The 15,486-nt window shown below is 48.6% G+C and overlaps 2 protein-coding genes across 3 annotated transcripts in view; one reads left to right on the forward strand and one right to left on the reverse strand.

Annotated features, from left to right (window-relative positions):
• The window catches only part of RCE1 (Ras converting CAAX endopeptidase 1), a 433,314-nt gene that overhangs the window by 202,376 nt on the left and 215,452 nt on the right, over positions 1–15,486 (reverse strand). The gene's annotated exons all lie outside the window — the stretch shown is intronic.
• The window catches only part of SPTBN2 (spectrin beta, non-erythrocytic 2), a 279,074-nt gene that overhangs the window by 89,263 nt on the left and 174,325 nt on the right, over positions 1–15,486 (forward strand). Inside the window, exon 2 of the mRNA XM_075326530.1 lies at positions 2,106–2,332. Within this exon, the coding sequence (XP_075182645.1) occupies positions 2,173–2,332 (160 nt within the window). The 5' untranslated portion in view covers positions 2,106–2,172. The remainder of the gene's footprint in view (positions 1–2,105; positions 2,333–15,486) is intronic.

Below are 15,486 nucleotides of genomic sequence, written 5' to 3' on the forward strand. Positions count from 1 at the left end.
ATGGAGGATCTGGGATCAGGAAGTCTCAAGGCTTAATTGATCACAGGTCCTCTGTGGCGCCCACTTGACTGTTATTGTCACGTCCCCACCGGAGTCCGCTCCTGCGACTTCTGCTCCGATCACCAGACGACGCCATGTTCCCACCATGGATAGTGCTGGTGATAGGAGAGGACTCGGTGCCCGTGGCTCTGTGGAGCACAGGCTCCGCTCATCCACTAGGCTGGGTTTCCCTGGAACCTGCAGTACCACTGGCTGACTGTAGGTGGCATGTGTCTTCCAGCTGAAGTTGCCAACATTCACCTGCAGCCAATGGGAAGACACCACACCCTTCTTATTCCCCTCCTGTCACATGACCACTGCCAGAGATAGTTCTGTACTCCTGGTTCATGTGCTGTTTGTATTTTGATTCCTGTGCGCTGACCTTTGCTTGTTGTTTGGCTACCCTTCTGCCTGTCGTTTTTGCACCTTGCTGCCAGTCCCGGATTTGACCTCTGCATTGTCTCCTCACTACGCCCTTGCCTGCCGATTCTGTTCCTGTTTAGCATCTCCTGATTTTTGACCCTGCCTGACGACCACGGACTACAGCCTACCACAGGTAGTGATCTCTGGGGCTCTGTATAATTCCAAATCCCTGTATAGGAGTTAAAAGGGTTGCAGAGTTCTTGGGGTCCTGCTTTGTGAGCGGCTTTTCTCTAGACTCCCCTTACAGCCAGTCTGAGTCTGTGGCTCCAATCAGGCATTACAATTATCTTGTATTGCAGTGGATTTACTTTCATTGATGATGAAAGGGGTTAAGGACCCTTTCCCTTCTGGCTGAGATTACTAATAGCCTTAATAACAGCTTCAGTCACTCAATTCCTCTATATTTACCCACTCCTGGTTTCACTCTATTTTGGTTATAGGTCTTCTAAACTGACCACTTTGAAAGGAGAAGCTGAGGTGTTTGTTTCTGTTGCAGCTGAGAAGTTTCTTGCTGGAGAAGCTGAGGCGTGCTATTTGTTATGTTTTTCCCCACCCATTTGTTTTACTTTTGTGGTTTTATTGCAGTAGTGAGACTAGTGTCTTCCTGGTCATCATACTAGTCGGGGTGTGTCCAGGGCCAGCGAAGGCCTAGGCACGTGACGTTCATGGGGGAAAAGATGTTACAAAGTGCAGGGATCAGACTCAAGTGACTGTTAGGAGGTAACCCCGCTTCCCTTTCCCTATTGCTAGGGCCTGCCGTTGTACTTCTTCCTTGGTTTTCCCTTTGTGTTGCACCACTCGCAAGGTGTCCTCTCGTACCCGGCGTGACAGAGTATGTCTACCATACCAGGGACATCATCTACCAATGAAATGCAATATTTCCATTCCATGTCAACAATAATCTAATATCAACACTATCCACAGATATATCTGTGATCAGGGGACAAAATCGCTTCTGTGGGTTCAAACGCCAGGATTTTTGGCTTTGGGAAGCCACAGAAATGTAATATCAACCCGAATTATGGATATAGCATAGTTTTGTTTTGTGTGTCTAGAAAGGGGAAAGTATTCTCAGAAATATAGCAGTCAAATTATTCCACTAGGATCATGTACTTGCATCCATCACTCTGTCACTAGGAAGAAAGATGTGAATGAAAAACATCATGATGCAGAATAGCTCATGGTCAGAAAAACTCAACCAGAAAAAGTTATGGTTAGAAAAACTCAACCAGAAAAACTCATGGTCAGAAAAACTCAACCAGAAAAAGTCAGGGTCAGAAAAACTCAACCAGAAAAACTCATGGTCAGAAAAACTCAAGCAGAAAAACTCAGGGTCAGAAAAACTCAACCAGAAAAAGTCAGGGTCAGAAAAACTCAACTAGGAAAACTCGTGGTCAGAAAAACTCAACCAGAAAAACTCATGGTCAGAAAAACTCAACCAGAAAAAACTCATGGTCAGAAAAACTCAACCAGAAAAAACTCATGGTCAAACCCAAGAGATACAATGATCTCCTACACCAGAAGGTCTCACAAATTCCATCCATAAGCAGCTAAGCAGCACAAAGTTTCAGCGTATCCCTTACTTTTGTAGATCCTTTAACCAGAAGTCCATACTTACCATATTTTCTCTTTTTTTTCCCTAGGCTGATGGCTCAGTTTTGAGTGAACGTCATTCTTTTTGAAGTTTCCTTTGATATCATCGCCGCAGTCATGAGTAGCCCACTTTCACCAACGGATTACGACAGCTTGGAAATTCAACAACAGTATAATGATATCAATAACAGATGGGATCTGGCCAACGACGATGACTGGGACAATGAAAATAGCTCGGCACGTCTGTTTGAGCGATCTAGAATTAAAGCACTCGCAGGTAAGCAGGAAACAATGTATAGTCATAAGGGTGAGATCACACCGCTGTCGATCCAAGGTTTTTGCAACAACTTTTTGGGAAGATCCCCAAAAAATGAAGAATTTGCAGTTTAACTACAACGTGTGAGCGCAACTTCAAATTTGTTTCACAGCAGGAAAGAAAAGTTGGTTTGCCTAGTATATTGCTCATGCATAGACCTACGCTATAGATATTATATGGAAAATTCAAGGCCTAGGAGGAATGCCAGAAAAGTGACTGATGTTTCTAATAATGGTCATACATGCCAGATAGCTATCCTGACCCCAGGCGTGGACATATCATTGGTGCAGCCTGTTCAGCCGCACGGAGCCCAAGAGGTGAAGGGGCCCATTTCTACCCCCATAGCAGGTGGAATTGTGCATTTTGATGAGTTTTTAGACTGAAAAGGGCCCACACAGGTTTTGCACAGGGGCCCTTTTCTGTTTGTGTCCACCAGTGCCTGACCCCCTTTTATACAGTATGTACACTTGGGGTACAACCAGATGATGACATGGCTTTGAGGTGGCATCACACCCAAAGCTCTGTCCACCAGCAGATTGTGGAATTGTGCAGCAGTTGGCCATATTGGTAAGTTGGGTTTCACCAGCATGTGGCCGGCTACACCATTTGGCCCTTCCCATGTCTTGGAATGGGAAATGGAAGCAAGTAGTAGACAGACACCTCTGGCAGTGGTTTATCTCACTTAAGAACCAAATGACTGGGCACCCAAATCCAACAAGTTTACCAACATTGGTAAAATATTGGGTATCTAAGGTCTGCCCCTTATATAGTCTAAGAATTTCTGCAAATACTCAGGACCACTGCAAAATGGAACAGAACTATCCTGCAGGCCTATCCTGGCAGAATTGGGTCTGCTGGCAACGAAGCTGACTAAATAACTAAGCCAGCCCCCTTCTACATCATATATGTCTCGAAGTTAAATAAAAAGATTGACTTAAAGGGATTGTGTATCATGGCATTGTCACGCTTGACAGACAGTGTTGTAGTGTCTGGCTGTAGAAGGATGCAGCGTTTGGCTACTCAAACTGCTCTCTGTCTTTGAGGTTAATCCCCTTTCTCTTTAGGACCCTACGGATTTCCTCACCTTTTCAGCTGTTAATAATCAGTACTTTCCTTGGTGTCTTTAAATACCCTCATTCCCCCTTATTCTTTGCTGGTGATAGGTTTAAAAACCCTTTACTGGTCTTGAGTGCAAGCAGTCAGCTTGTATTCATCTGGAGAAACTTTGTTGTTGTTGCAGCTCCATTTTCTGAGTCATCTGGAGATAAGTTATGTTTACTTTCCCCTGTGTTTTATTCTCTCTGTTCTTTAGAACTTACTAGGGTTGACTAAGCACTCATCCCATCCGTTCCCTACCTAGGGCCTATTTCAGGGTCAACCAGGGTCAGGAATCCTGCTTGGTGCAGAACCTAGTTAAGGTGGTGAGGGAAGCGAGGGGCCAGCGGTAGCTTTGGTCAGGGGTCCCCATCTCCCACTTCCCTAGACACAGGTTTTCCCTTCCCTTTCGCCGGTCGCTTGGTACTTCCCCATACCTAGCATGACAATGTCTTAAATCCGGTTATGTTAAATGTATTTTTTTAATAAATGATGATCATTTTTTTCATGTTTCATATCACTATCATCACTGTGCCTTTTTAGGAGTTGCTTTGTAATGGGGCCCACCATCATTCAAGGCTATTTGATGTTTCTTTTCATGTAAGACGGCAGGAACTTGGAGTATTTTAGTTTTAAAGTAAAATGAAGAGTTAAAATTACCCACTAGGTCCACGCTGCACGTGCACCGGCTGACTTCACAGATTAATTAAATGTGTTTGCTAAGTATTCCAATAATAGAACTCTTCTTTGTCAAAATCCTGTGATGTTTCCATGGAGATCTATTCAAATCGCACCCTGTTCTTTACCAACATTCCCCACAATGTAATGTTTAACATGTTATTACCAAAACATTGCTTCCTTATTAGGCCACATAAAGCCATTCCGGATGTACGACAAACTAGGACCGTGATAGGCCAGTGATGTCACCTAACCTTTGTCTGAAGCGTATGGCAAAGAAACACAACGCCCTTCGTCTAAACCAGGCCTGGCCAAAGTGCGGCCTGTGGGCTACAGCCATCCCTCCGGCTGTTTCAGTCTGGCCCTCGGACCAAGACAACCAAAAGAGTGACAACACTGGTTCACGGGCCGCACCAAGCCCAACCGTGCCCGACCGGACGCATCCTGATGTCACCACTATCTACAGTACATCCTCAGGATACATTGGTGGAGGAAGGAGCTGCCGGCTCCTTCCTCTACCACTCGGTAGGGGTTTATGTGGGGGCTCATATTATACATAGGGGGCTATGTGGGGGCTCATATTATACATAGGGGGCTATGTGGGGCTCATATTGCATATAGGGGGACTGTGTGGGAGCTCATACTGAGTATAAGGATACTATTGGAGGCTCATATTGTATATAGAGGTGCTATGTTGGGGCTCATTCTGTGTATAAAGAAGCTATGCAAGGGCTCAGACTGTATATAGGGGACTTTGTGGGGGTTTATGTTGTATATAGGTGGACTGTGGCGGCTCGTACTGTTTATAGGGGACTTTGTGGGGGCTCATGCTGTATATAGGTGGACTGTATAGGGTCTCATACTGTATATAGGGGACTTTGCAGGGGCTCATGCTGTATATAGTTGGACTGTATGGGAACTCATACTGTATATTAGGGGACTTTGTGGGGGCTCTTGCTGTATATAGTTGGACTGTGTGTGGGCTCATACTGTTTATAGGGGATTTTGTGGGGGCTCATGCTGTATATAGGTGGACTGTATAGGGGCTTATACTGTATATAGGGGACTTTGTAGGGGCTCATGCTGTATATAGGTGGACTGTGTGGGAACTCATACTGTATATTAGGAGACTTTGTGGGGGCTCATGCTGTATATAGTTAGAATGTGTGGGGACTCATACTGTTTATAGGGGACTTTGTGGGGGCTCATGCTGTATATAGGTGGACTGCATAGGCCTAGGGTCTCATACTATATATAGGGAACTTTGCGGGGGCTCATGCTGTATATAGGTGGACTGCGTGAGGGCTCATACTGTATGTAGGGGACTTATGCTGTATAGAGGTGGACTGTGTGAGGGCTCATACTGTTTATAGGGGACTTTGTGGGGCTCATGCTGTATATAGGTGGACTGCATAGGGTCTCATACTATATATAGGGGACTTTGCGGGGGCTCATGCTGTATATAGGTGGACTGCGTGAGGGCTCATACTGTATGTAGGGGACTTATGCTGTATAGAGGTGGACTGTGTGAGGGCTCATACTGTTTATAGGGGAGTTTGTGGGGCTCATGCTGTATATAGGTGGACAGTATGGGAGCTCATACTGTATATAGGGGACTTTGTGGGGGCTTATGCTATATATAGGTGGAATGTGTGGGGGCTCATACTGTATATAGGGCACTTTGTGGTGGCTCATGCTGTATATAGGTGGACTGTATGGGGGCTCATACTGTATATAGGGGACTTTGTGGAGGCTCATCCTGTATATAGGTGGACTATGTGGAGCTCATACTGTATTAAGGGGAGCTGTGTATGGGCTCACAATGTATATAGGGGCTCTATGTGGATGCATACTATATATAGGGGTTCTCATACCGTATATAGTGGTGCTGGGGGAAACTTTATGCTGTATATATGTGTTCTCATAATGTATATAGTGGGGCTGTGTGGGAATCATGCTGTTTATAACAATGCTATGTGGGGGCTCATACTGTATATAGGAATATAGGAGGCTATGTGGGCTCATACTGTATATAGGAGGGCTGTGTGTGGACTCATAATATTTATAGGTAGTTGCGTTTGGGTTTATATTGTATATAGGGAGTAACAGTATACCTAATTCTGCCTTATATTAAGTGATATCACATAGCCAGGCTCTTATTCAGGCTATGTATATAGGTTATATATATAGTGGGACTGTGTGGGGACTAATACTGTTTAGAGCAAGGCCTATGTGAGGACTCATAATATATATAGGGGGCTATGTAGGCTCATTTTGCGTGTATGTATATATATATATATATATATATATATATATTGTATATAGGAGAGCTGTGTGTGGACTCATAATATATATAGGTGGCTGTGTGTGAGCTCATACTGTATATAGGCAGTATCAGAATACTTAAATGTGCTTAATATTAAGTGATATAACATAGCTTGGCTGTTGTTCAGGCTCCCATGGTTTGGGCAGCATGAATCAAGTGTCAAGTTCCCTTTAAGCTCAATATAAATAGGCCAATGGACAAATTCAGGTACAATTCACTCTGGAGATTGAAGGAAAGGAAGATCCAGCACCCTTAGTGCTGGCAGAATGCTAATAAAAAAGAACTACCTACACCAAAAGAATAGATGACAAGTTACACAGGAGGAGAATCAGTTATTGGATATATAAGAATGTGCACCCAAACGTCTGGTTAATGGGAATAGGAATTTTGCTACTTTTGGGTAGATGAGATTAGTTTACAGCTTTCACTGAAAGGGCAGAAAGGTATTTTCGTAGATCTGCTGGATGCTTCCAACATGTTTGCAGCGCATAATTTTTGGAGACATTATGCAAATTAGTATAAAGACGTTTTTATTTGCATTGCAAAACAAGAGGAGGTTGAGAAAAGCATATTGGAAATTCAGAAACCTGTTTATTACCACAGCACCATAGCGCTGTATCTGGGAGCAGATTATTAGATTTTTTTTTGGTCTAAGACGCACTTTTTAGCAAGTATAAAAACCTTGCTAAAACTCTGTGCATCTTACTGTCCATAAATGCTGGACTTGGCAGCACAGATTTCCCTGACTGCTTCCTTAAGGGGTTCTCTGTGAAGTTATCACCTATCCACAGAATAGATGATAACATGTTGATCGGTCGCTGGGACCCACCATTGGCGGAATGGGGAACTTTTATGCCCATTAGGGTACAGTCCCACTAGCGTATAACTCAGACAAATACTAGCTGATGTTTTATCAGATAGCACTCGCTCCAATGTTATACCATGGGGCAGTGCTGACAAGCTCTTTCTTTTCTTATGCTAATGACGCGGGCGGAGGAGGGGACACCGCGCTCTCCCACTGCTCGGGTCCGGCTGCCGCTGCTGCGGCGGCCTGCTGCTGCTCGGTGGCTCGAGCGATGGGCCGGATTCCGGGGACTCGAGCGGCGCTCCTCGCCCGTGAGTGAAAAGGGATTGGTTTTTGGGATTGTTTATTGTCCGTGACGCTACCCACGGTTGTGGTGATTGTGTGGACACCACCGCTGCTCTGTATGGGGATCCCGGGAGCGGTGACAGGGAGCAGCAGAGTTGTTGGTTCTCCCCTCCGTGGGTAGGGGGTAGTTGTCCCGGGGCCCAGTGATGAGGTGGGTGATGAGGGATGGCGGGGCCGGTGCAGGGCTTGGTGGGGTGCAGGGACGCGGGGGCAGCGCTGTGCCTCTCGGCACTGTGGTACTCACTCAGCCTGAGACAGTGACACAGTTCTCGGTAAAACACACGGCTGGAAAGACGGTTCCCACGGACTGCTGCTGTTGCTTTTCCCCAGTAGTTGACGGTGACGGTCCCTTTTCTTGCACCTAAGTTGATGTTGGTAGCGATGGGTTCCCACCGGTAACCCGCTCCCCGGCTTGGATATGGGCCGGAGGAGCCCCTCTTTGCCCAAAGGGGCTGGCCCTGAGAAACTGGTGCCTTGGCGGTGGCGGTGTCTCTCTCTAACGGTTGGACTGTTGCCTTCAATCGGGACTTGGTTGTTGGGAGACCCAGAGGTCCCCTTCACTGACGGATTTGCCAAATTCACGGCGACTCCTAGCCTTGCCGGGATCCGAAAGTCCCCTGCCAATGGTGCTGGCTTCTCTTCGTATACCGCTCCGGTACCGCCGGGCCACCACCCGTCCACGGTCCTTTCGGCAACCTCCAAGCAGCCTCTCCTGCAGACGTTCACCGCCGTCTGCTAACCTTGCTGTTCTCAGTCCGGGGCACACACCCAGACCAACTTCAGGCTTCCTCAACTGTCACTTTCTCTTCCACCTTAACTCCTCTCTCTTGCTCCTCTACCACTTCACTTCAACTCCTAAACTCATCTCTTCACTCCGTCACTTCCCTAGCTTAACTGCCTGGTTTTCCCGCCTCCAGGGCTGTGAACTCCTCGGTGGGCGGAGCCAACCGCCTGGCCCACCCCCCTGGTGTGGACATCAGCCCCTGGAGGAAGGCAACAAGGATTTCTAGTGTAGCTTTGGTGTACCTATCTGGGGTGTAGGGTGTGGTGGTGTCATGACCTGTGACCCCTGGCTTGCCCAGGGCGTCACATTAATTCATCATGAGAAAAAAAATGGCAGCATGTTGCGATTAGTGTCGCGGGCGGAGGAGGGGACGCTGCGCTCACCCACTGCTCGGGTCCGGCTGCTGCTGCTGCTGCTCGGTGGCTCGAGCGGAGGGCCGGATCCCGGGGACTCGAGCGGCGTTCTTCGCCCGTGAGTGAAAGGGGGTGGTTTGGTTTAGGGATATTGTCCGTGATGCCACCCACGGTTGTGGTGAGGTTGTGACACCACCGCTGCTCTGGACGGGGATCCCGGGAGCGATGACAGGGAGCAGCTTGGATGTTGGTTCTCCCCTCCGTGGGTAGGGGGGTTGGTTGTCACGGGGCCTGGTGAGGGGTAGGGATGTATGGCAGGCGGGCTACGGGGCCTGGTGAGGTGCAGGGTCACGGGGGCAGCGCTGTGCCGCACGGCACGGTCGTACTCACTCCAGTAATTCACACGGAGTCTCAGGTCAAACAAACGGCTGGATGGACGGGTCCCGCAGGCGGCTGCGGTTGTTCTCCTCCCGGTAGGTTGATGGTGACTGCCTTTTCCTGCACCTGTGTTGTGTTACGGTTCCAATGGCTTCCCACCGGTAACCCACTCCCCAGCTTGGATGGATGCTGAAGGAGCCCCTTTTGCCCGCAGGCTCTGGCCCTGGGAACTGTAGCCTTGGCGGTGACTGTGTTTCCCTTTACGGTGTGAGCTGTTGCCTTCAATTGGGTCTTGACTGCTGGGAAACCCCGGAGGTTCCCTTCGCTAACGGATTTGACCAGTTTTACGGCGACTCCTAGCCTTGTCGGGGTCCGTAAGCCCTGCCGGATGGTACTGGCTTCTCTTTGCTCTCTGATCCGTTACCGTCGGGCCACCGCCCGTCCACGGTCCTTACGATTCGCTCCAATCAGCCTCTCCTGCAGACGGTCACCACCGTCTGCCAACCTTGCTGTACCGTCCGGGCCACACACCCGGACGCCGTCAGACTGCTCCTCTACCACTTCACTTCCTCCAACTTCAAAACCCAAAACTCAACTCTCTGACTCCTTTTCCCGACTCCAGGACTGTGAACTCCTCGGCGGGCAGGACCAACCGCCTGGCCCACCCCCTGGTGTGGACATCAGCCCCTGGAGGAAGGCACCAAGGATTTTTGTGTTTGGCTTCGGTGTGCCTAACCGGGGTGTAGGGCGTGTTGGTGTAGTTCTGTGACGACCTGGCTTGTCCAGGGCGCCACATTCCCCCTTAGTAAAATGCAGACCGTCCGCGGGCTGCCCGTCCATCACTGGTTTTATTTTTGTTTAACCGCAAAGATATAAAACGGTAAAACATGTAAAAACATCACAGACATTTTATAACAGTACTGCTTCCGCTCTTCTCCCACCCAAACAACCTGGCCCTGATGCTGCCCCTAAGAAGTGGGCAGCACCCCTTGCCCCAGTCCATCACCAGGCTGCCCGAGCGGGTTCTGTCTCTTTCAGGGGACCCGCGTCCATGGGGACCCCTGAACCCCCAGAGGATCACCACCGGTTACGGTAGTGGCGGGCCTGGGCCATCACTTTCCTCCAGGCCCATCCTCCCAAATCTGCCTCTCCGGAGGCGGTAACGGTATCAAGCCAACAACATTTTTATTTACATTCCACTAAGTTTGTGGTTTCCCTGCAAGTTCTCGGGCTTGTCCGTAAGCAGTTCCTTACGCAAGGATTACAGGCAGTCCCTACAGGGACAACAGTTGTCGGCAACGGCCAGTTTAATCACGGTTCAATCAGGTAAACTTCTTCGGTTGATCATTCTTCACTTATCATTCAAAAACTTTTAACAACAACGGTGCTGACGGTCCCAACGGGGACAACTTGCAGCGGAGCTCCGCTGACTTTTAAGCGGCTACCACCGCAGGGGGTCGGCCCACTCGGGGACCGGTCGGTACATCGGGTTCTCCTTCCACAGGCAGTTCAGTCCAGAACCACTGATGGCCGTTAAGAACGGTGGCGGGGGCAGTGTGGTCGGAACCCCCTCCTCCATCAGGGAATTCTCTCTGGACCTCCGGCTGCGGTGCTGGCCCCCGGCTCCCATGCAATCAGGGCTGGTTCTGGGGTTTCGGTGGACTGGTCACGACGCGGCACGGCCGCAGCGGCCCCTTGCTCACGGGCCCCCACTACGGCAACCATCCTGCGCATCTCCACCTTCCAATCCAGCAGCTGCTGCAGGCTCTGCGCCCTTACCTTCAAGCAGAACCGGCCCAGCTCCCGCTCCAGCCACGCAGCGGTCCCGGCGGGGAGCTCACCCGGGCCGCAGTCTTCAAAGGCTACTCCTCCTCGGTTCCCCCAGAGCTTAGACGCTCCGGTAGCGGGCACTCCCGCGCTCCAATTCGAGGACGCCGCCATCTCTCCATCCGCGTCCCCCTTAGTCTTTTTCCTGCTCCTCCTCTACAGGGGCGGGGTTTCGGTTTTCGCGCCTCCACTACTCGGGAAGACGCTCGAGCGAGGACTTTTCGCACCCAAAATGGCGGCTTCTCAATTTTTTTCGTCCGGACTCCTCCGGTGGTCACAAGGCGCATCTCTACCAGATGGCAGAGCGGTAAGATCCTGTTCGTGAGGCCAAGTTGTCGTGGGCGGAGGAGGGGACGCTGCGCTCACCCACTGCTCGGGTCCGGCTGCTACTGCTGCTCGGTGGCTCGAGCGGTGGGCCGGATCCCGGGGACTCGAGCGGCGTTCCTCGCCCGTGAGTGAAAGGGGGTGGTTTGGTTTAGGGATATTGTCCGTGACGCCACCCACGGTTGTGGTGAGGTTGTGACACCACCGCTGCTCTGGACGGGGATCCTGGGAGCGATGACAGGGAGCAGCTGGGATGTTGGTTCTCCCCTCCGTGGGTAGGGGGGTTGGTTGTCCCGGGGCCCGGTGAGGGGTAGGGATGGATGGCAGGCGGGCTACGGGGCCTGGTGAGGTGCAGGGTCGCGGGGGCAGCGCTGTGCCGCACGGCACGGTGGTACTCACTGAGCCAGTAATTCACACGGAGTCTCTGGTCAAACAAACGGCTGGATGGACGGGTCCCGCAGGCAGCTGAGGTTGTTCTCCTCCCGGTAGGTTGATGGTGACTGCCTTTCCCTGCACCTGTGTTGTGTTACGGTTCCAATGGCTTCCCACCGGTAACCCGCTCCCCAGCTTGAATGGATGCTGAAGGAGCCCCTTTTGCCCACAGGCTCTGGCCCTGGGAACTGTAGCCTTGGCGGTGACTGTGTTTCCCTTTACGGTGTGAGCTGTTGCCTTCAATCGGGTCTTGACTGCTGGGAAACCCCGGAGGTTCCCTTCGCTAACGGATTTGACCAGTTTTACGATGACTTCTAGCCTGGTCGGGGTCCGTAAGCCCTGCCGAATGGTGCTGGCTTCTCTTTGCTCTCCGATCCGGTACCGTCGGGCCACCGCCCGTCCACGGTCCTTACGATTCGCTCCAATCAGCCTCTCCTGCAGACGGTCACCACGTCTGCCAACCTTGCTGTACCGTCCGGGCCACACACCCGGACGCCGTCAGACTGCTCCTCTACCACTTCACTTCCTGCAACTTCAAAACCCAAAACTCAACTCTCTGACTCCTTTTCCCGCCTCCAGGACTGTGATCTCCTCGGCGGGCAGGACCAACCGCCTGGCCCACCCCCTGGTGTGGACATCAGTCCCTGGAGGAAGGCACCAAGGATTTTTGTGTTTGGCTTCGGTGTGCCTAACCGGGGTGTAGGGTGTGTTGGTGTAGTTCTGGGACGTCCTGGCTTGTCCAGGGCGCCACAATTAGCAACGTATATCGGATGGCGCACACCCATAAAAGTGCATAGGTGAGTGCAAAACATCGGACTGCATTGATGTTATCTGATATATGCCAACACAGACAACGGAGAAGGTGGAGAAATTAAGTTCTCCATCTTCTCCTCAACTGTGCTATGCGAGAGAATCGGATCACAGTAAAATACTTGGCTGAAACTTAGAGAAGTGTTTGAGCCTAGTGTCATTTGTATAATCGGCCCGATTCTCTCACATGAGTGAACATATGCTGGTGTGCATATTCAACAGTCCTACAGAGAATGAACGGAGTGGCAGACCCCAACTTGTCTCACAGTAAAGGCCATATTCAGTTCCGAGAGATGGTGGCGAGGCCCACAGTAGAGTCTCCAAGGAGCTGGTGTAAAGACAAAGCTTCGCCAGAAAAACCTGAGACCCTGTGTCCTCGTCCCTTATAGTCAGGATACCTATATCCTATACACCTATACACATATCCTACACATACACATATCCTATATACCTATATACGCCCATTTAGTATTCTTACATCAAGCACATTCATAAAAGAGAGTAGTAGAATCGGGTATCCAAGCCGTGCCAATGACTAGCCGATCATAGAAGTAGGAGATAATTGTTGCTTTAATTATGAATAGGTCAACGCGTTTTGGAAGACACAGCTTCCTTCCTCAGGACAAAAATGGCAAAAGTACTTTTTTGTCCTGAGGAAGGAAGCTGTGTCTTCCAAAACGCGTTGACCTATGCATAATTAAAGCAAGAATTATCTCCTACTTCTATGATCGGCTAGTCATTGGCGCGGCTTGGATACCCGATTCTACTACTCTCTTTTATCTGCCATACCCGGGGACCGCTGCCGTGACTGTGGAGTTACATACATGCTATTATAGGCGTTGTGACTGTCACAACCCCTATAGGTGAGTACCACTACCCCTCTTGACACACCCCCAATCTACCGGGGTAAGACCCTATTGCGCTTCTTTTCCACAGTTTTTTCTATCAAGCACATTCATGGCAGTATTCCACCCTTCTTCAAGAACCCCTCTAACTGGCGGTATGTCACAGGTGTGTTACGGGTGACAGTCATGTGGTTTCTGGCCATGGAAGGTCACAGCGTTTGGCTGCACAGAATGCTCCCTGACTTTCCATTGTTCCTACTGTAAGTATTCATTAGTATAGTAGATTTCCTGCTGGATTAATCTCTCTCCCTTTTGGACCCAGCAGGAGCTCACCTTCCACCCAGCTACTGATCATCAGTATTCTCTTAGTTTTTAAATACCCCTTCCTTTATTGGACTGGTGCTGGTGATATTTTCAGTTCCTTCAAGCCTTGGTTACAAGCAGGTGGCTTGTACTCCTCTGTGATTGTTGCTGAAATCTCTCAACTTCCACCTGAGTCATCTAATGATAAGTTGTTTCATGCATTTTCCCCCTGTGTGTCCCCCTTGTGTTTTCTATAGTTCTTTAATGGGGTTGACAAAGAGGTCATCCCACCCGTTCCCTATTTAGGTCCCAGCACTAGGAATACCTATGGTCAGGTATCCGGCTCGGCGCATAGGTGCGGAACCTAGGGACCCCAGGGACCAGCAGTAGTTTTGGTCCCTTTCCCTAGACACAGGGTTTCCCTTCCCTTGCTTCTCTCCATGACTTTTGCTACTTCCCCGTACCTAGCGTGACACAGTATCATCCTATCTGTAGATTCCCTTAATGATGTTTTCTCCCAGTATACGAGCATCCAGATCTTCTCTTCAGTATGACCCTACTTACAAAAGTCGCCATCTGCAGACCTTCTCTTCATAGCTGTTTGTTAGACCTGGTGTGGCAAACAGTCGCGAGCCACTGTTTCTCCTGAGCCACAGGTTCAGGACCATAGATATGAGTCCCTACTTCTATTATTAACTGCTCCTACCTTATAACACAAAGAAAGGAGGCACGACCCTATAAATTAACCCCTGTCCCCGACTGGGAAAGGTTTAGTTAATTTGCAAAATTATTTATATACTTTTTTTTTTTATTTCCCATTGTCTAATTCTGGGTTCACCCTGGATTCTAGCCCATCTTACAATCTAAAAATACGACATATTAATAGAAAAGTTCTGAAGCTCTAAAATAAACCATATTTTAATACCAGTGTTCATTTTCAGGGGATTTTCCGCTGATATAGCTATAGGTTTTTGCAGATATGGCCGTTTGCAAGCCCTAGAAAAAGGCACCATACTGAAGCAGTGCGATCATTTACCATCATGTCACCTCTGCGGCTGGTGATAGCCTATAATACTCCTGCTGAATAACCCAAAAGAAGTATAACAAACAAAAATAGTAAAAATATTAATTTTTTTTCAAATTCATTAAAATTGTACAAACAATAGGGAGGAAACCCCAACAAATAGTACATAAAACACAAAAGAAAAGCAGGCGGACACCTGACATGTAATACATAGGTGAATATATATATATATATATATATATATATATATATATATCATATAGCATATGAATTAATAAGGGTTAATAAATATATGCTAAGTGCTAATGTAAATATGTAGAAAAGCTAATATATATTTGTGTGTAAAAGATTCAGTGTCTACATAGAACACCTAATAATGGATGGAGGATATCATACAAGAGGCATATCCCTTAAATACAATGTATATTCAAAAACGTGCAAAATTCAACAAAGGCCACACCATATATTTAAACCCCATTCACCTAAAGTGAGTAATTGAAGATGCTGGGTTCTGCCTAACCCGACGCATGTTTCGCACCAAAATGCTTCGTCTTGTACTATTTTTTGGGGTCTCTTCCCTATTGTTTATACAATTTTAATGAATTTTAATAAAAATTAATATTTTTACTATTTGGGCTTCTTATACTTCTTTCAGATGTATCATTAATGTATTTAGCCCCTACATATTAAGTGTGGTTAATGGTGTATTTATAATACTCCTGCTGTAATGATAACTTCTACTTAAAGGGGTATTCTCAAGTTTGAAAATTAGCCCCTCTCCATGGG

Source organism: Anomaloglossus baeobatrachus, chromosome 10 (genome assembly GCF_048569485.1).
Source record: "Anomaloglossus baeobatrachus isolate aAnoBae1 chromosome 10, aAnoBae1.hap1, whole genome shotgun sequence".
NCBI classification, from domain to species: domain Eukaryota; kingdom Metazoa; phylum Chordata; class Amphibia; order Anura; family Aromobatidae; genus Anomaloglossus; species Anomaloglossus baeobatrachus.